This window comes from Anomaloglossus baeobatrachus, chromosome 6, assembly GCF_048569485.1.
Source record: "Anomaloglossus baeobatrachus isolate aAnoBae1 chromosome 6, aAnoBae1.hap1, whole genome shotgun sequence".
NCBI classification, from domain to species: domain Eukaryota; kingdom Metazoa; phylum Chordata; class Amphibia; order Anura; family Aromobatidae; genus Anomaloglossus; species Anomaloglossus baeobatrachus.
The window spans coordinates 303757830-303771554 of NC_134358.1; the positions used below are offsets into that span (position 1 = coordinate 303757830).

The following is a 13725-nucleotide window of genomic DNA, read 5'->3' on the forward strand; positions in this document are numbered from 1 at the left end:
GCCTCCAGGCTGAGGCACCACTATGTTAGAGCAGGCATCACAATGTGGTTATGTGCTCGGTACAGGCAGTACGAGCCTACAGCAGTGCATATTAAGTACAGCCTTGCAGCCTTGCTCTGATGTGAGACATGCTGCTGAAGTGGGGGCTCTGGCCAGAATGACCCCCAGCAGAGTATATAAACAGTGTATATAAGCAGGTCCACAACCGGAGGTTGTGGCTTGCCAGACCGTTTGACATAGAGACATCTCTGTGCCCTCCAGATCCCACAGCCCGGACCCCCAGAGAGATGGCCAGCGCCGATCGCTGTCACAATGTGGTTATGCAGACATGCATGAGAACGCTGATAAAGTGGCGCCGGAGCGAGGAGAGGGGGCGGGGCCAACTCTAAGAGCAGGATCGGAGGGCCAAGGAGATATATAGGGGAGGGAATATTTCCTCAGAGAGGAGTGTCCCTCCCCAGTGCTGAACAGTCGCTGGGCGGAGCCGCACTGTCCCTCTGCATGATTGGCATGCAGGGGCAGTGAAAATGAAACTAGGCCTCAGGCGAAGCCGGGGCCTAAATTTAACGATGCGGCCGGCGAGCAGGCACCATCGGCGCGGTTCTCAGGTAAAAACCAGAGAACCGGCCGGAAATGTCACAATAGATACACAGCACACTCTCCCCAACAATAAAGTACAAGGGACCCCCCGATAATAACGTCTCAGATACTTAGCTTGTGAGACGCAGGGCCAGGTCCCTGAGGGATGAGTGCTCCGTCCGGCAGGATCCTGAAAGGGCTGCGGATGGAGACCGGTCTCCTGCAAGGCAGGGAGAACCGTGCTGGCTCCCACTTCAAGCCAGAGCCCCGGAGGGATGGTGAAGGAGCGCGGCATGTAAGGCTCCAGCCCTGAAATCAACCTTAACAACACCGCCGACACAGTGGGGTGAGAAGGGACGTGCCGGGAGTCCAGGCTTGGACCCGCTTTTCTTCAAACTCTTTCCAAAAATCAAAATCAGATGAGAATGCATGTGTGGATGTGTGCCTCCTGAACACAAAGCATTGAACTGGCTATATTTGGTTAACCAGGGGGTGTATATGCTCGGAGGGAGGGGCTACACTTTTTAGTGTAGTACTTTGTGTGTCCTCCGGAGGCAGAAGCTATACACCCATGGTCTGGGTCTCCCATAGGAACGATGAAGAAAATACGGTATACAACAAATTGAAATCACCCCCTTTTACCCCTATTAAAAATATAGAAGCACAATAGAATACGTTATATAAAATGTTATCGTTACGTCTGTAAATGTCTGATCAAATTACATAATTAATTAACCCGATCAGTAGATAGGGTAATATGAAAAAAAATCTAAACACAAGAAATATGTTGCCTGCTGCAAAAATGCAATGAAAACCTCGTAACCACCCCAAAATAGTATCATTAAAAACATTGGCCTAGCACAAAAAGTACAAGCGCTCACATAGCCCCATTGACAAACATCGAAAATCAAAACATCTCGGAAAATGGCGAGAAGCTTTTTATTTCTTTTTTATAACCACTTAAAAAAAACTATGCGTGTTTGGTAAATAATGATACAAAAAATTTTGAGGAATTGGGCTTTTTTTTGTAATTACAACATATTTGCAATTTTTCCCCGCTTTCCATCACATCACATGATAAAATTAATTGTGTAATTCAAAGTATAACTCGTTCCACCAAAAAACAAGTCCTCATACACCTATGCAGATGTGGCGCCCCTGAATATATCAGGGTGCCACAGGGAACTGCATCATTACCCAGGGTGCACGGCCTACCCCCCATGGTTCCAGGTGCCCAAGAAACCGGTGTCACTCCCATCTGCAACACAAAACCAATCACCTCACAGCAGTCACTGCCAGACACACCGGGGGGGGGGGGTTTGGACTAGCTGGAAAATGGGCCAGCCACTTGGGAACTGGGCAGACTGTAAGAGGGAGACAGAGAATGGAGAAGTAGGCTCCAGAGAGTGAGGAGCTGGGAGAGTGAGCTCCTGGAGAGCTAAGGAGAACTGATTGGGTCGCAAGCAGTGATCCGGGTCCAGAGGAGTCGGTGACCGGTTGCAGGGACGTTGGACAGGGGTGTGACGGATGTAGTCTTGGAAGGACTGTCGGCACCAGAAGGGCCAAACAGAGCTGACCGGTAATGAGCACAACGGTGTACAGGACCCTAGGTCAGGAGCCGATTCAATGTCCTGACAATTCACTTGAAAGGGAGAGGATCTTCAAGGACTTCCCTAAACGCTCAGAGATTGAGGGCATCAGCACAACGAGGGGGACAGGGTTTTTCCAGACATAGCAAACTACTGAAGTCCCAAGTGCCAGCCCTTAAGAGCACGGCTACACTACACAGTGAGCAGGGCCCCCAACAGCTTCAACCCACAGGGACCATCAACGGACAACAAATTGTGCACGGAGGCAGGCTCCGAATCACTAAGTGACACCGGTGGGACCGGGTACTTGGACGGGCTCCCGGCAGCGGTAGCTGTACTCAGAGACTTTGGTTTACCTACAGCGTGTCTCCTTTCTAAACTTCATCCAGCACCACGACTAACCACAGTGAGTACCCTGATCCCTGCACCCTGTCCTCCCAAAGCTACCATCCCTCTGAGCCCGGGGCCTTCCCTACCTGTGGAGGGACTGACACTTTGCTGCTTCTCACCATCTGCCCCGGTCCTCTCTTCAGCAGCGGTGGTACTCCTATTACCGCAACCCGCAGGTGGCGTCACAAACGTTTCCCCTGTAAATATACCCCTTTCACGGATCAGAGTGTCTGCCAAGCCGGGTCCGGACCCTTCGAGCCACGACGATCCCGGATCCGAGCAGCCTGACTAACACCGAGGCGGCACATAGATGGAAAAATGAACCCACCCCCCGCAAAATAGCCCACGGGGATAGGGTTTAATGAACTTCTACCAAGTGGCAGAGGTCCTGTAAGTAAGTCTCTATAGAACATCTATAAGGTGGGAAATTATATGGTGTACAAGTGCTGCCCCAATATGTACTTCCGTTAGATATCTCACATAAAGCTATAAGATAACATAAACACTTTTGGAATACTTACATTTAGTCCTTTGTATTTAAAGAAATACTGCTCCAGTTGGTTGCTCAGATGCTGTGTTAAGTTCAGTACTACGGATGCTTCTGCCAGGGATGAGATCTTGAAGTTTTCCTACAAAACATTAATGGTGTTGACTTGTATTACAATCTTATATAACTAAAAGGATAATAAAGTAAATGTATAAAATATACAATTTACTAAGACTGACCAAATAAAAGGATTAACTTACCGAATAATTTAAGGCCAGTTGTCTTTTATCTAGAACTTGAAACTGTTAAGAAAACAAGATCCATAACTATTAGTTACGTTACATTCCAGAAAGTGACTTTATGACGAAGATAAAAGCAGTCCGGCTGTGTTTCCACTAGAGTCAAGGCTCATGATGCTTATGGCTTGTTTCAGAAGACATAGCCTAACAGATTGGACACCATTGACTTTACTGGGAACTGTCAGGCTTTTGGATTTCATATTTCGTTGTGTAAAATAGCGTAGCAGACTACACTATTCAGCGCAAAATGACCCCCAACAACTGAAAAACCCATCTAAAAGATGGTTACCTAAAGTAAAGCAGGGCTATTTGCTGTTCAAATAAACACACTTTTGAATTAAACGTAAAGGTTGAACATTTTTATTAAAAGCAGTGCAGAGAAAACCACAAGTGTGAATAAAGAATAAAATAGGTTATGCAAAACACAGGCCGTCATGAAGAATGAAGTGTGGAAATTGGTAATAGCACGTGAGACATATACAAGAATATCTTTTCTTCTTTAATACAGTAGCTTTCTTCTCCATTCAGCCTTTGAAATTAAAGAAATAATTAATTTTTCAGAATGAGTATTTAATAAGTGCTCCTTTGATCTCCATATTTGGACAGGGCAGTCATTACATTGCAATTGCCCTATTGGAAAGCATACTCAATTTCTTTGCAATGGGGTCAAAACTGTAAAGTATAGTATACACTGATACCCCAAAGCTGGACATCACATCATCAGAGGAAGCGCCGGCATCGGACAATAGAGACGCCCATCTGACTAGAATCCACCGCAGCGCGACCGTTAGGTGAGTATTATAAAAAGTTTTTATTGTTCTACACAGCGACCTGGGCTCTTTTATATAGCATGTTAGAATGCTGTATATAAGAGCCCGGTGGTGGTGGCCGCAGCTTATAGGCCGAAAAACTGGAGGCAGGTTCCCTTTAAGCAAATTTTGGAGTTGCCATTCACAATAGAGTACAACTGCTTAGGCATATTGTCTGTTACCATAACGCAAAAAAACCTAAAAGGCCAGAGTAGAGTTAGTGCAAATTTACTTGCACGTCCCACCCCAGTGGTCTGTGGCCAGGTCATGGGAGAACAGCCTCTTACCTGCCATCATCCCCAGTTCTTCCTTTGTTGTGGCACAATGTATGTGACGTCGCACCAGGCTGGCTAATCAAAAGGGGAGACACCAGGTAAAAGGCAATTTTCCCGATCCTATACTGCTGCCGCAGACCACTGTTGTAACCGATGGACTGGGATGAGTGAATTGATTTGCATGAACTTGTCTAAATCTAAATGTCATTTTTTAGAATCACACACTGAATGGAGATTCATCTTTTGTTTTAACTGATAAAAAAATAAATCAATACAGCTATTATAATCGATACTTTACCAATATGTTATATTACATGGTATATGCCAGCTATACACCAGCTTTATAAAATCATGTGGTTCTATAGAAGAAACCAAGGCTAAGCTTGCCCATACTGTTAGAATCTTGTGTAACACATTCCATAAATAAAATGTACTCACGGAAACCAGGTGACTGGAAGTCTACCCCAGAATGATCCCTGAAAATTAATAATTCTAAATGCTTAATTATTCGGTCCAGGCAAGCGTAGAAACTCCAAGGCTATGAGACAGAATTCTTATGTAACCTTCTGCAACAGGGCAGATCCCTCTCACATAGTGATTGGGCTTTTATATACACCCTTTATGTTGCTTCTATTTCTTTAATTCTAACTACATTTTCCTTTTATTCATATCACCTGTAAAGACCAGTGATACTTTAGCTAAGAATATAGGTTTCCATATCATAACCTTTAGTAAAATAATTTTTTTCCTTTTTTGGTGGCACAGGTACAGCTGGACTGTGGCTGAAAAGCAAAGGCATGGTCTCCCAATTTATGTTTTAGTTTTATACTTGGAAAAAGAAACAAACATGGGAAAATAACATTTTTCTATTACTACCAGTGTAAATTTTAATGTAATAATCGAAAATTTTATAGCACAATATAATCATCTTACTCCCCCCTTGCATGATTATAGTGGACAGGAGGAACCATTGCAGGCACAGAGATCTGCTCATCCTGAGACTCTTGGCTTATGAACCAGGAGGCTCAGGATGAGCATATGTCTGCACCTGCTCAGAGAGGAGTGCTACACATCTATTCATGAACCGGGAGACTCAAGAGGAGATCTGTTCATCCTGAGCCTCCTGGTTCATGAGACGTGCAGCACTCCTCTGTGAGCAGGTGCAGAGATCTTCTCATCCTCAGCCTCCTGGTTCATGAATAGATGTGCAGCACTTTAACAGTGACCGTATCACTGTCAGTGTTGGGGTGAGGGGCACGGGCACGGCCCCGTACGAGTGCTTCAGGGCACCAGAGATGATTACACAGGAAGCCGGGTATGACCTCCGGTGAAATGAGTGACGTCACTGCTGCCAGCCGGGTCCTTCTTGTCAGTGTTTCCCGGAGCCTGGAGAGATCAGACATGTTTTTGGTCTCTCCAGGCTTGGATTTTTCAGAGCCAGGACCGTCGTGTGGATTACGTCAGACCTTCAGGGGTGTTTCTTGAAGTTAATAAAGTGGTGAAAGAGGGTGTTTTTTGTATTTTATTCTAAATAAAGGATTTTTCTCGGTGTTTGTGTATCTCTTTTTACTTATAGGATTAGTAGGATTAGTGATGGGGGGATGGGGGGTGGGGTCCCATAGATTCCTTCTCATCACTAATTTTGGGCTTGATGACAGATGTGCTCTGTTATTAACCCATCATTACCCAGATTGCCACCGCATCAGGGCAATCGTGAAGAGCCGGGTAAAACGCCGAGCTTGTTGCATCTAATGAATGCAATAATCTTGGCAGCAGGTTGAAATTTTTAGGCTGGTGGGCCTTATAACCATAGGCCTCCCCAGTCGGAGAATACCAGGCCCCAGGTGTCGGGCTTTATCATGGCTTGGTATCAATATTGGGGGGAACCGCACGCCATTTTTTCAAAAAATTTAAATAGTTAAAAAAAACAAAACCCACATGCGGTTCCTCTTATTTTGATACACAAGATAAGCGCATGGCTAGGCGCTGCACCATGTAGCCTTATGCTCCATCTGTGCTGGGTATCATAATATGGGGGGACCCTATGCCAATTTTTATTTATTTTTATACCATGATAATGACCAGCAGACAGTGCCTGCTTTGATTGATTGCAGGCAGACGTTATCACACAGGCTGGGAGCATGTCTGACTGCAACCAATCATAGATGCAAGGACGTCTGGTGGGTGGGGAAAGCTGTGCATATGGATGAGCAATGATGAGCGGCCCAGGAAGTGGAGAGGCCGCGAGAGCAGTGCACGGCCGCAACGAAGCCTCAGTAAGTATGAAGCGCTCGCTTCATTCATATTTCCTTTATTTTTCTTTAAATTTCTCGAGTGCCGGACCCGGATCAAACACCTGGAATCCCGGGCCCGTGTCTGGCACCCAGGTATCTTTAAAACCGTGCGGATCCGGACTTTTACAGTCTAGGTCCCCTCATCACTAACTACAATGGATAAAAGCGAATATGTACAGTGCCTTGATTGTACTTTTTAACACCCACTCCACCATCATAGTATAACCTATTTGCACATTATCATAATATAATTGGTGTGTGGTACATAAGGACCGTGGATAAATCGCACAACGTGCAACACAACAAGGAAAAGAGGCGATCAAACATCCAATGCAATTAAAAATATGTATTTATTAATTAGCAAGTGCAAGGTATGGAGACAAGCATACACAGAGGGGCATACAACCGGTGGTGTCCACCAATACACAATAATAATGCTAATAATGGAGAGTGTCTGGAGACACCAATCAGACAATAGTTTCAATCACCATATTGAGCCTCCCCACCTGACGGACGTCAGTTACGGCGGATGCCTGCATCGGGGTGGGGTGGCTCCGGTGAGTGTGGTGAGGTGTTCTATGGTGAGCTGCATATATTGTGCCACTGGCATTATGATCTGATCGGCCGCCTTGATGGTGGAGGGCCTCTGTGGATTCCTTTCAGACAGTGATATGTGGATCATACCTTATGGTAGGAGAATCAATATGGTGATTGAAACTATTGTCTGATTGGTGTCTCCAGACACTCTCCATTATTATCATTATTATTGTGTATTGGTGGACACTACCGGTTGTATGCCCCTCTGTGTATGCTTGTCTCCATACCTTGCACTTGCTAATTAATAAATACATATTTTTAATTGCATTGGATGTTTGATCGCCTCTTTTCCTTGTTGTTATGTACAGTGCCTTGCAAAAGTATTCGGCCCCCTTGATTTTGTCAACCTTTTGGTGAAGAATCAACAACAAGTGGGACACAATTGTGAAGTTGAACGAAATTTATTGCATATTTTAAACTTTTTTAAAAAAATAAATAACTGAAAATTGGAGCGTGTAATATTATTCGGCCCCTTTACTTTCAGTGCACTAAACTCACTCCAGATGTTCATTGAGGATCTCTGAATGAGCCAATTTTGTCCAAAATGACTGATAATGATTAATATAATCCAACTGTGTGTAATCAAGTATCCATATCAATGCACCTGCTCTGTGATAGTCTCAGTGTTCTGTTTAAAGCGCAGATAGCATCATAAAGACCAAGGAACACAACAGGCAGGTCCGTGATACTGTTGTGGAGAAGTGTAAAGCCGCATTTGGTTACAAAAAGATTTCCAAAACTTTAAACATCCCAAGGAGCACTGTGCAACTGATCATATTGAAATGGAAGGAGTATCATACCACTGCAAATCTACCAAGACCCGGCCGTTCATCCAAACTTTCATCTCAAACAAGGAGAAGACTGATCAGAGATGCAGCCAAGAGGCCCATGATCACTCTGGATGAACTGCAAAGATCTACAGCTGAGGTGGGAGAGTCTGTCCATAGGACAACAATCAGTCGTACACTGCACAAATCTGGCCTTTATGGAAGAGTGGCAAGAAGAAAGCCATTTTTCAAAGATATCCATAAAAAGTGTCATTTAAAATTTGCCACAAGCCTCCTGGGAGACACACCAAACATGTGGAAGAAGGTGCTTTGGTCAGAAGAAACCAAAATCGAACTATTTGGGCACAATGCCAAACGATATGTTTGGTGTAAAAGCAACACAGGTCATCACCCTGAACACACCATCCCCACTGTCAAACATGGTGGTGGCATCATCATGGTTTGGACCTGCTCTTCTTCAGCAGGGACAGGGAAGATGGTTAAAATTGATGGGAAGATGGATGGAGCCAAATACAGAACCATTCTTGAAGAAAACCTGTTGGAGTCTGCAAAATACCTGAAACTGGGACAGAGATTTGTCTTCCAACAAGACAATGATCCCAAACACAAAGCAAAATCTACAATGGAATGGATCACAAATAATGTTGCTTTGTGTGACATTCAGCAACAACCTGGCCCCTGCTGTGAGGTCGTTGGTTGTTGCTGAATGTCCTGGGCCATTTTTTAGTTGTTGCTCTCCCGCTGTGAAGCACACATCGCTGTGTGTGACAGCGACAGAGCAACAACTAAATGTGCAGGCAGCAGGAGCCGGCTTCTGCGGACGCTGGTAACCAATGTAAATATCGGGTAACCAAGAAACCCTTACCTTGGTTACCCGATATTTACCTTCGTTACCAGCGTCCGCCGCTCTCAGCTGTCAGTGCCGGCTCCCTGCTCGCTGCACACGTAGCCACAGTACACATCGGGTAATTAACCCGATGTGTTAATTACCCGGCACTGACAGTGTGAGAGCGGCAGACGCTGGTAACGAAGGTAAATATCGGGTAACCAAGGGAAGGGATTCTTGGTTACCTGAGGTTTACCGTGGTTACCAGCGTCCGCAGAAGCCGGCTCCTGCTGCCTGCACACGTAGCCGAGTATGTGGCGCCCAGGACAAGCCAGGGGCCACAGAGAACAACACCTACACACCCCACACTCCCAGCAGGCACACCGAAGTCAGACACAAAACCCTTGTTGCCTTCCTCCAGGGGCTGATGTTCACACCAGGGGGGTGGGCCAGGCGGTTGGTCCCGCCCACCGAGGAGTTCACAGTCCTGGAGGCGGGAAAAGAAGACAGTTTAGTTTTGGAGGTGAAAGTGAGAGGAAGGAAAGTGGTAGTGGAGCAACTAACTGACAGCGTCCGGGTGTGTGGCCCGGGCGGATCAGCAAGGTTGGCAGACGGTGGTGACCGTCTGCAGGAGTGGCCTATCGGAATCTACCGTAAGGATTGTGGACGGGCGGTGGGCCGGCAGTACCGGACCGGTACGCAAAGAGAAGCCAGCACCATCTGGCAAGGGCTTACGGACCCCGGCAAGGCTAGGAGTCGCCGTGAATTTGCCGAATTCGTTAGTGAAGGGAACCTCCTGGGTTTCCCAACAGCCAAGTCCCGACAGAAGGCAACAGTCCAACCAAGAGAGGGAGACACCGCCACCGCCAAGGCAACTGTTTCCCAGGGCCAGAGCCTGCAAGCAAAAGGGGCTCCTCCAGCCCATATCCAAGCTGGGGAGCGGGTTACCGGTGGGAACCCATTGGAACCATCTACTGTATATAGGTGCAGGGAAAGGCAGTCACCATCAACCTGCCGGGAGAAACAACACCGCAGCCGTCTGCTGTAAAAACTTACCGTGTATGGGTCTTAGCTTCCCATACACGGTAAGTTTTTTAACTGCATGAGAGGACACACACAAGCTAGGGACCCCAACGTAGAGAAATACTTTGGCGTAGTGTTGGGGCTCTATTGCATTGATCAATTCAGTAGCTAAATTTCTCTTGATTCATATGTTCATGGCAGTAATGCAGATTCCATTTTTCACATTTTCACTCTTACATATAGCTATTGGATTTTTCAAGTCAGTATTCACACAGCAGTTTCTGCTATTTCATGTATTCCCCTTACATAGTCACTGGTGTGCATAGCGTCCCCTCCTCCGCCTGCGACAAGTACACATCGGGTAATTAACCCGAAGTGTACTGTGGCTAGGTGTGCAGGGAGCCAGCGCTAAGCGGTGTGCGCTGGTAACCAAGGTAAATGGGTTGGTTACCCGATATTTACCTTAGTTACCAAGCGCAGCATCGCTTCCACACGGCGCTGGGGGCTAGTCACTGGTTGCTGGTGAGATCTGCCTGTGTGACAGCTCACCAGCAACCAGTGTAGCGACGCTCCAGCGATCCCTGCCAGGTCAGGTTGTTGGTGGGATCGCTGGAGCGTCGCTTAGTGTGACATCTCACCAGCGACCTCCTAGCAACTTACCAGCGATCCCTATCAGGTTGTATCGTTGTTGGGATCGCTGGTAAGTTGTTTAGTGTGACTGGGCCTTTAGAATGGCCAAGTAAAAGTCCAGACATGAATCCAATCGAGAATCTGTGGAAAGAGCTAAAAACTGCTGTTCACAAACGCTCTCCATCCAACCTCACTCAGCTTGAGCTATTTGCAAAGGAAGAATGGGCAAGAATTTCAGTCTATGTGCAAAACTGATAGAGACATACCCCAAGTGACTTGCAGCTGTAAATCACAGCAAAAGGTGGCACTACAAAGTATTAACTGAAAGGGGCCGAATAAGATTGCACGCCCCACTTTTCAGTTTATTATTGTTTATAAAAGTTTAAAATAAGCAATACATTTCGTTCAACTTCACAATTGTGTCCACTTGTTGTTGATTCTTCACCATAACATTTAAACTGTTATGTTTATGTTTGAAAACTGAAATGTGGGAAAAGTTTGAAAAAAATCAAGGGGGCTGAATACTTTCGCAAGGCACTGTAACTTGACAAATGTATAGATGTCCCTTTCTTACCTCTCAATTGGTCATGTTTATAAAAAAAGGTATTTATTTTATTTTCGAAATATAAATTCTATGTTGTAGAGAAAATGCACCACGAAAACGGACCTTCACGTGTCAATTTTTTAAACTGAATTTCACTGTGGATTTCACACACCACATCGCAAAGAGTGAAATCCACACAGCAATTCTGCAACCTAATCTGCGTGACTCGGTGCGAATGTTACCGCCGTGGAGGAGTCCAAAGTGGATTTAATACTAAATGACATACTACAGTTTGCTTGTAGTATGGAGTATATCGTAGTTCAACAAGATGGGAAAGGATGCATCTCATATGACAAGCTGTCTGATGTCCCTCCTTGATATTTACTGGGCTCTGTCCAGGCTGTGATCACAGGACCCATAGATATAGTTTCAAGTAGTGTGATACAATCATTCCACCATGTCCATAAAAAAGGATAAATACAATGATGTAGATTATTTATGCTTAAAAAGAAATCATAATGTGTTTCAGCTCCTACGACTGGAGAATTCAAAAGGTGAGTTACAGAAATCGGAGTTGTACAAGTCAAATCTATAATGGCGCCATCAGCCTGCTATTTCATCACAAATAGTTTAAAAAAACAAACAACAAAAAAACCCACCAATTTTTACAAATTACTGCCATGTGTATAAGATAAGTTTGAAAGGATGAATAATAAAAAAACATTAGATAATTATTGGTAGTACTGTAAACTTATTTTAACCATTCCCAATCTGGCAAATTTCCACTTTTGCGCTTTTTTTCCTTCACCTTTTTTCTTAGAGCCATACATTTTAATTTTATTTTTCTGTGCACAGCATTATGATGGCTTGTTTTTTTGTTTTGCAGGATCATTTGTACTTTTGAATGACACCATTCATTTTACCTGTACTCTAAAGTGGAGAAAAAAAATCCAAGTGTGCGGATATCGCAAAAAAAAACACAAAAACAAAAAAAAAAAATGCAATTCTGTAATTGTTTTTAGAGAAATGTTTGCCGACATCAGTATGGATTACTGGAATATCAAACTTGGCCACTTTTTTATTATTATTTTGGTGCTCAAAAAATTAAAAATCGGAAAATTGTAAAAAAAAAAAATTTCGATTGTGCTGCAATTTTTCGAGACTCTGAACATTTTCATTTTTCAGTGGAGTGTGAGGGTGAATAATTTTGTAAGGCAAGCTTACATTTTTATTAATACTATTTTGGGACAGATACAATATTTTTATTGCTTTTTACTACATTTTTATTGTTGAAGTGTTGCGGCAACCAAAAAAACAAAACACAATTTTAACATTTTAAATTTTTTCTGTTTACATGGATTAACAATTGGGTTAGTTAATTTTATATTTTCATTGATCGGACTTTTATGGAGGCGGCAATACTAAATGTGTGTATATTTTTTAACCCCTTCAGCCCCGGGGCACTTTCCGTTTTTGTTTTTTGCTCCCCTTCTTCCGAGAGCCGTAACTTTTTTATTTTTCCGTCAATCTTGCCATATGAGGGCTTGTTTTTTGCGGGACAAGTTGTACTTTTAAATGAAATCATAAGTTTTACCATATGGTGTACTGGAAAGCAGCAAAAAAATTCCAAGTGTGGAAAAATTGCAAAAAAAGTGTGATGGCACATTAGTTTTTGGGATGTTTTATTCACGGTGTTCACTATATGGTAAAACTGATGTGTGGGTATGATGCCTGAGGTCGGTGCGAGTTTGTAGACACCAAACATGTATAGATTTACTTGTATCTAAGGGGTTAAAACAAATTCACAAGTTTGTCCAATAAAAATGGCGCACGTTTTGCGCCATTTTCCGAAACACGTAGCGTTCTTATTTTTTGGGATCTATGGCTCAGTGACTGCTTATTTTTTGCGTCTCGAGCTGATGTTTCTAATGGTAGCATTTTTGCGCAGATGCTACGTTTTGATCGCCTGTTATTGCATTTTGCGTAAAACTTGCGGCGACCAAAAAACGTAATTTTGGCGTTTGGATTTTTTTGCCACTACGCCGTTTACCAATCAGATTAATTGATTTTATATTTTGATAGATCGGGCATTTCTGAACGCGGCGATACCAAATATGTGTATATTTATTTTTTAACCCTTTAATTTTCAATGGGGGGAAAGGGGGGTGATTTGAACTTTTAGGTTTTTTTTTTTTTTTAATTTTTTAAAACTTTTTTTTACTTTTTTTAATTTTATTTTACTAGTCCCCCTAGGGGGCTATAGCGATCAGCAATCCGATTGCTGATCGCTATCTGATGATCACAGCTATACCGCTGTAAACAGCAGAAATAGTCCCTTTTCTTTTTTCCTCTGCTCCGTGCCGAGGAAGAATGAAAGTAAAACTTCATAGCATCAGGCGTCATCACATGACCCTGTGCTACGATGGCAACCACCGAACGTCACGTGATCACTCACGTGACGTCCGGAGGGGGCGGCGGTAAGTAAAAAACATGGCCGCGCGCATATAGATCTCGCTGCCAGACTTTGGCAGCGAGATCTAAGGAGTTAATGTTCCGGGTGGAATGTGATTCCACTCGGAACATGTAGGCACACAT

At 44.1% G+C, this 13725-nt stretch overlaps 1 protein-coding gene across 1 annotated transcript in view; it reads right to left on the minus strand.

Moving 5' to 3' along the window:
• Positions 1-13725, minus strand: part of LOC142243229 (uncharacterized) — a 117256-nt gene that overhangs the window by 30145 nt on the left and 73386 nt on the right. Inside the window, exons 9-10 of the mRNA XM_075314905.1 lie at positions 3306-3347; positions 3080-3187 (exon numbers count right to left, since the gene is read on the minus strand). Coding sequence (XP_075171020.1) covers positions 3080-3187; positions 3306-3347 — 150 coding nt within the window. The remainder of the gene's footprint in view (positions 1-3079; positions 3188-3305; positions 3348-13725) is intronic.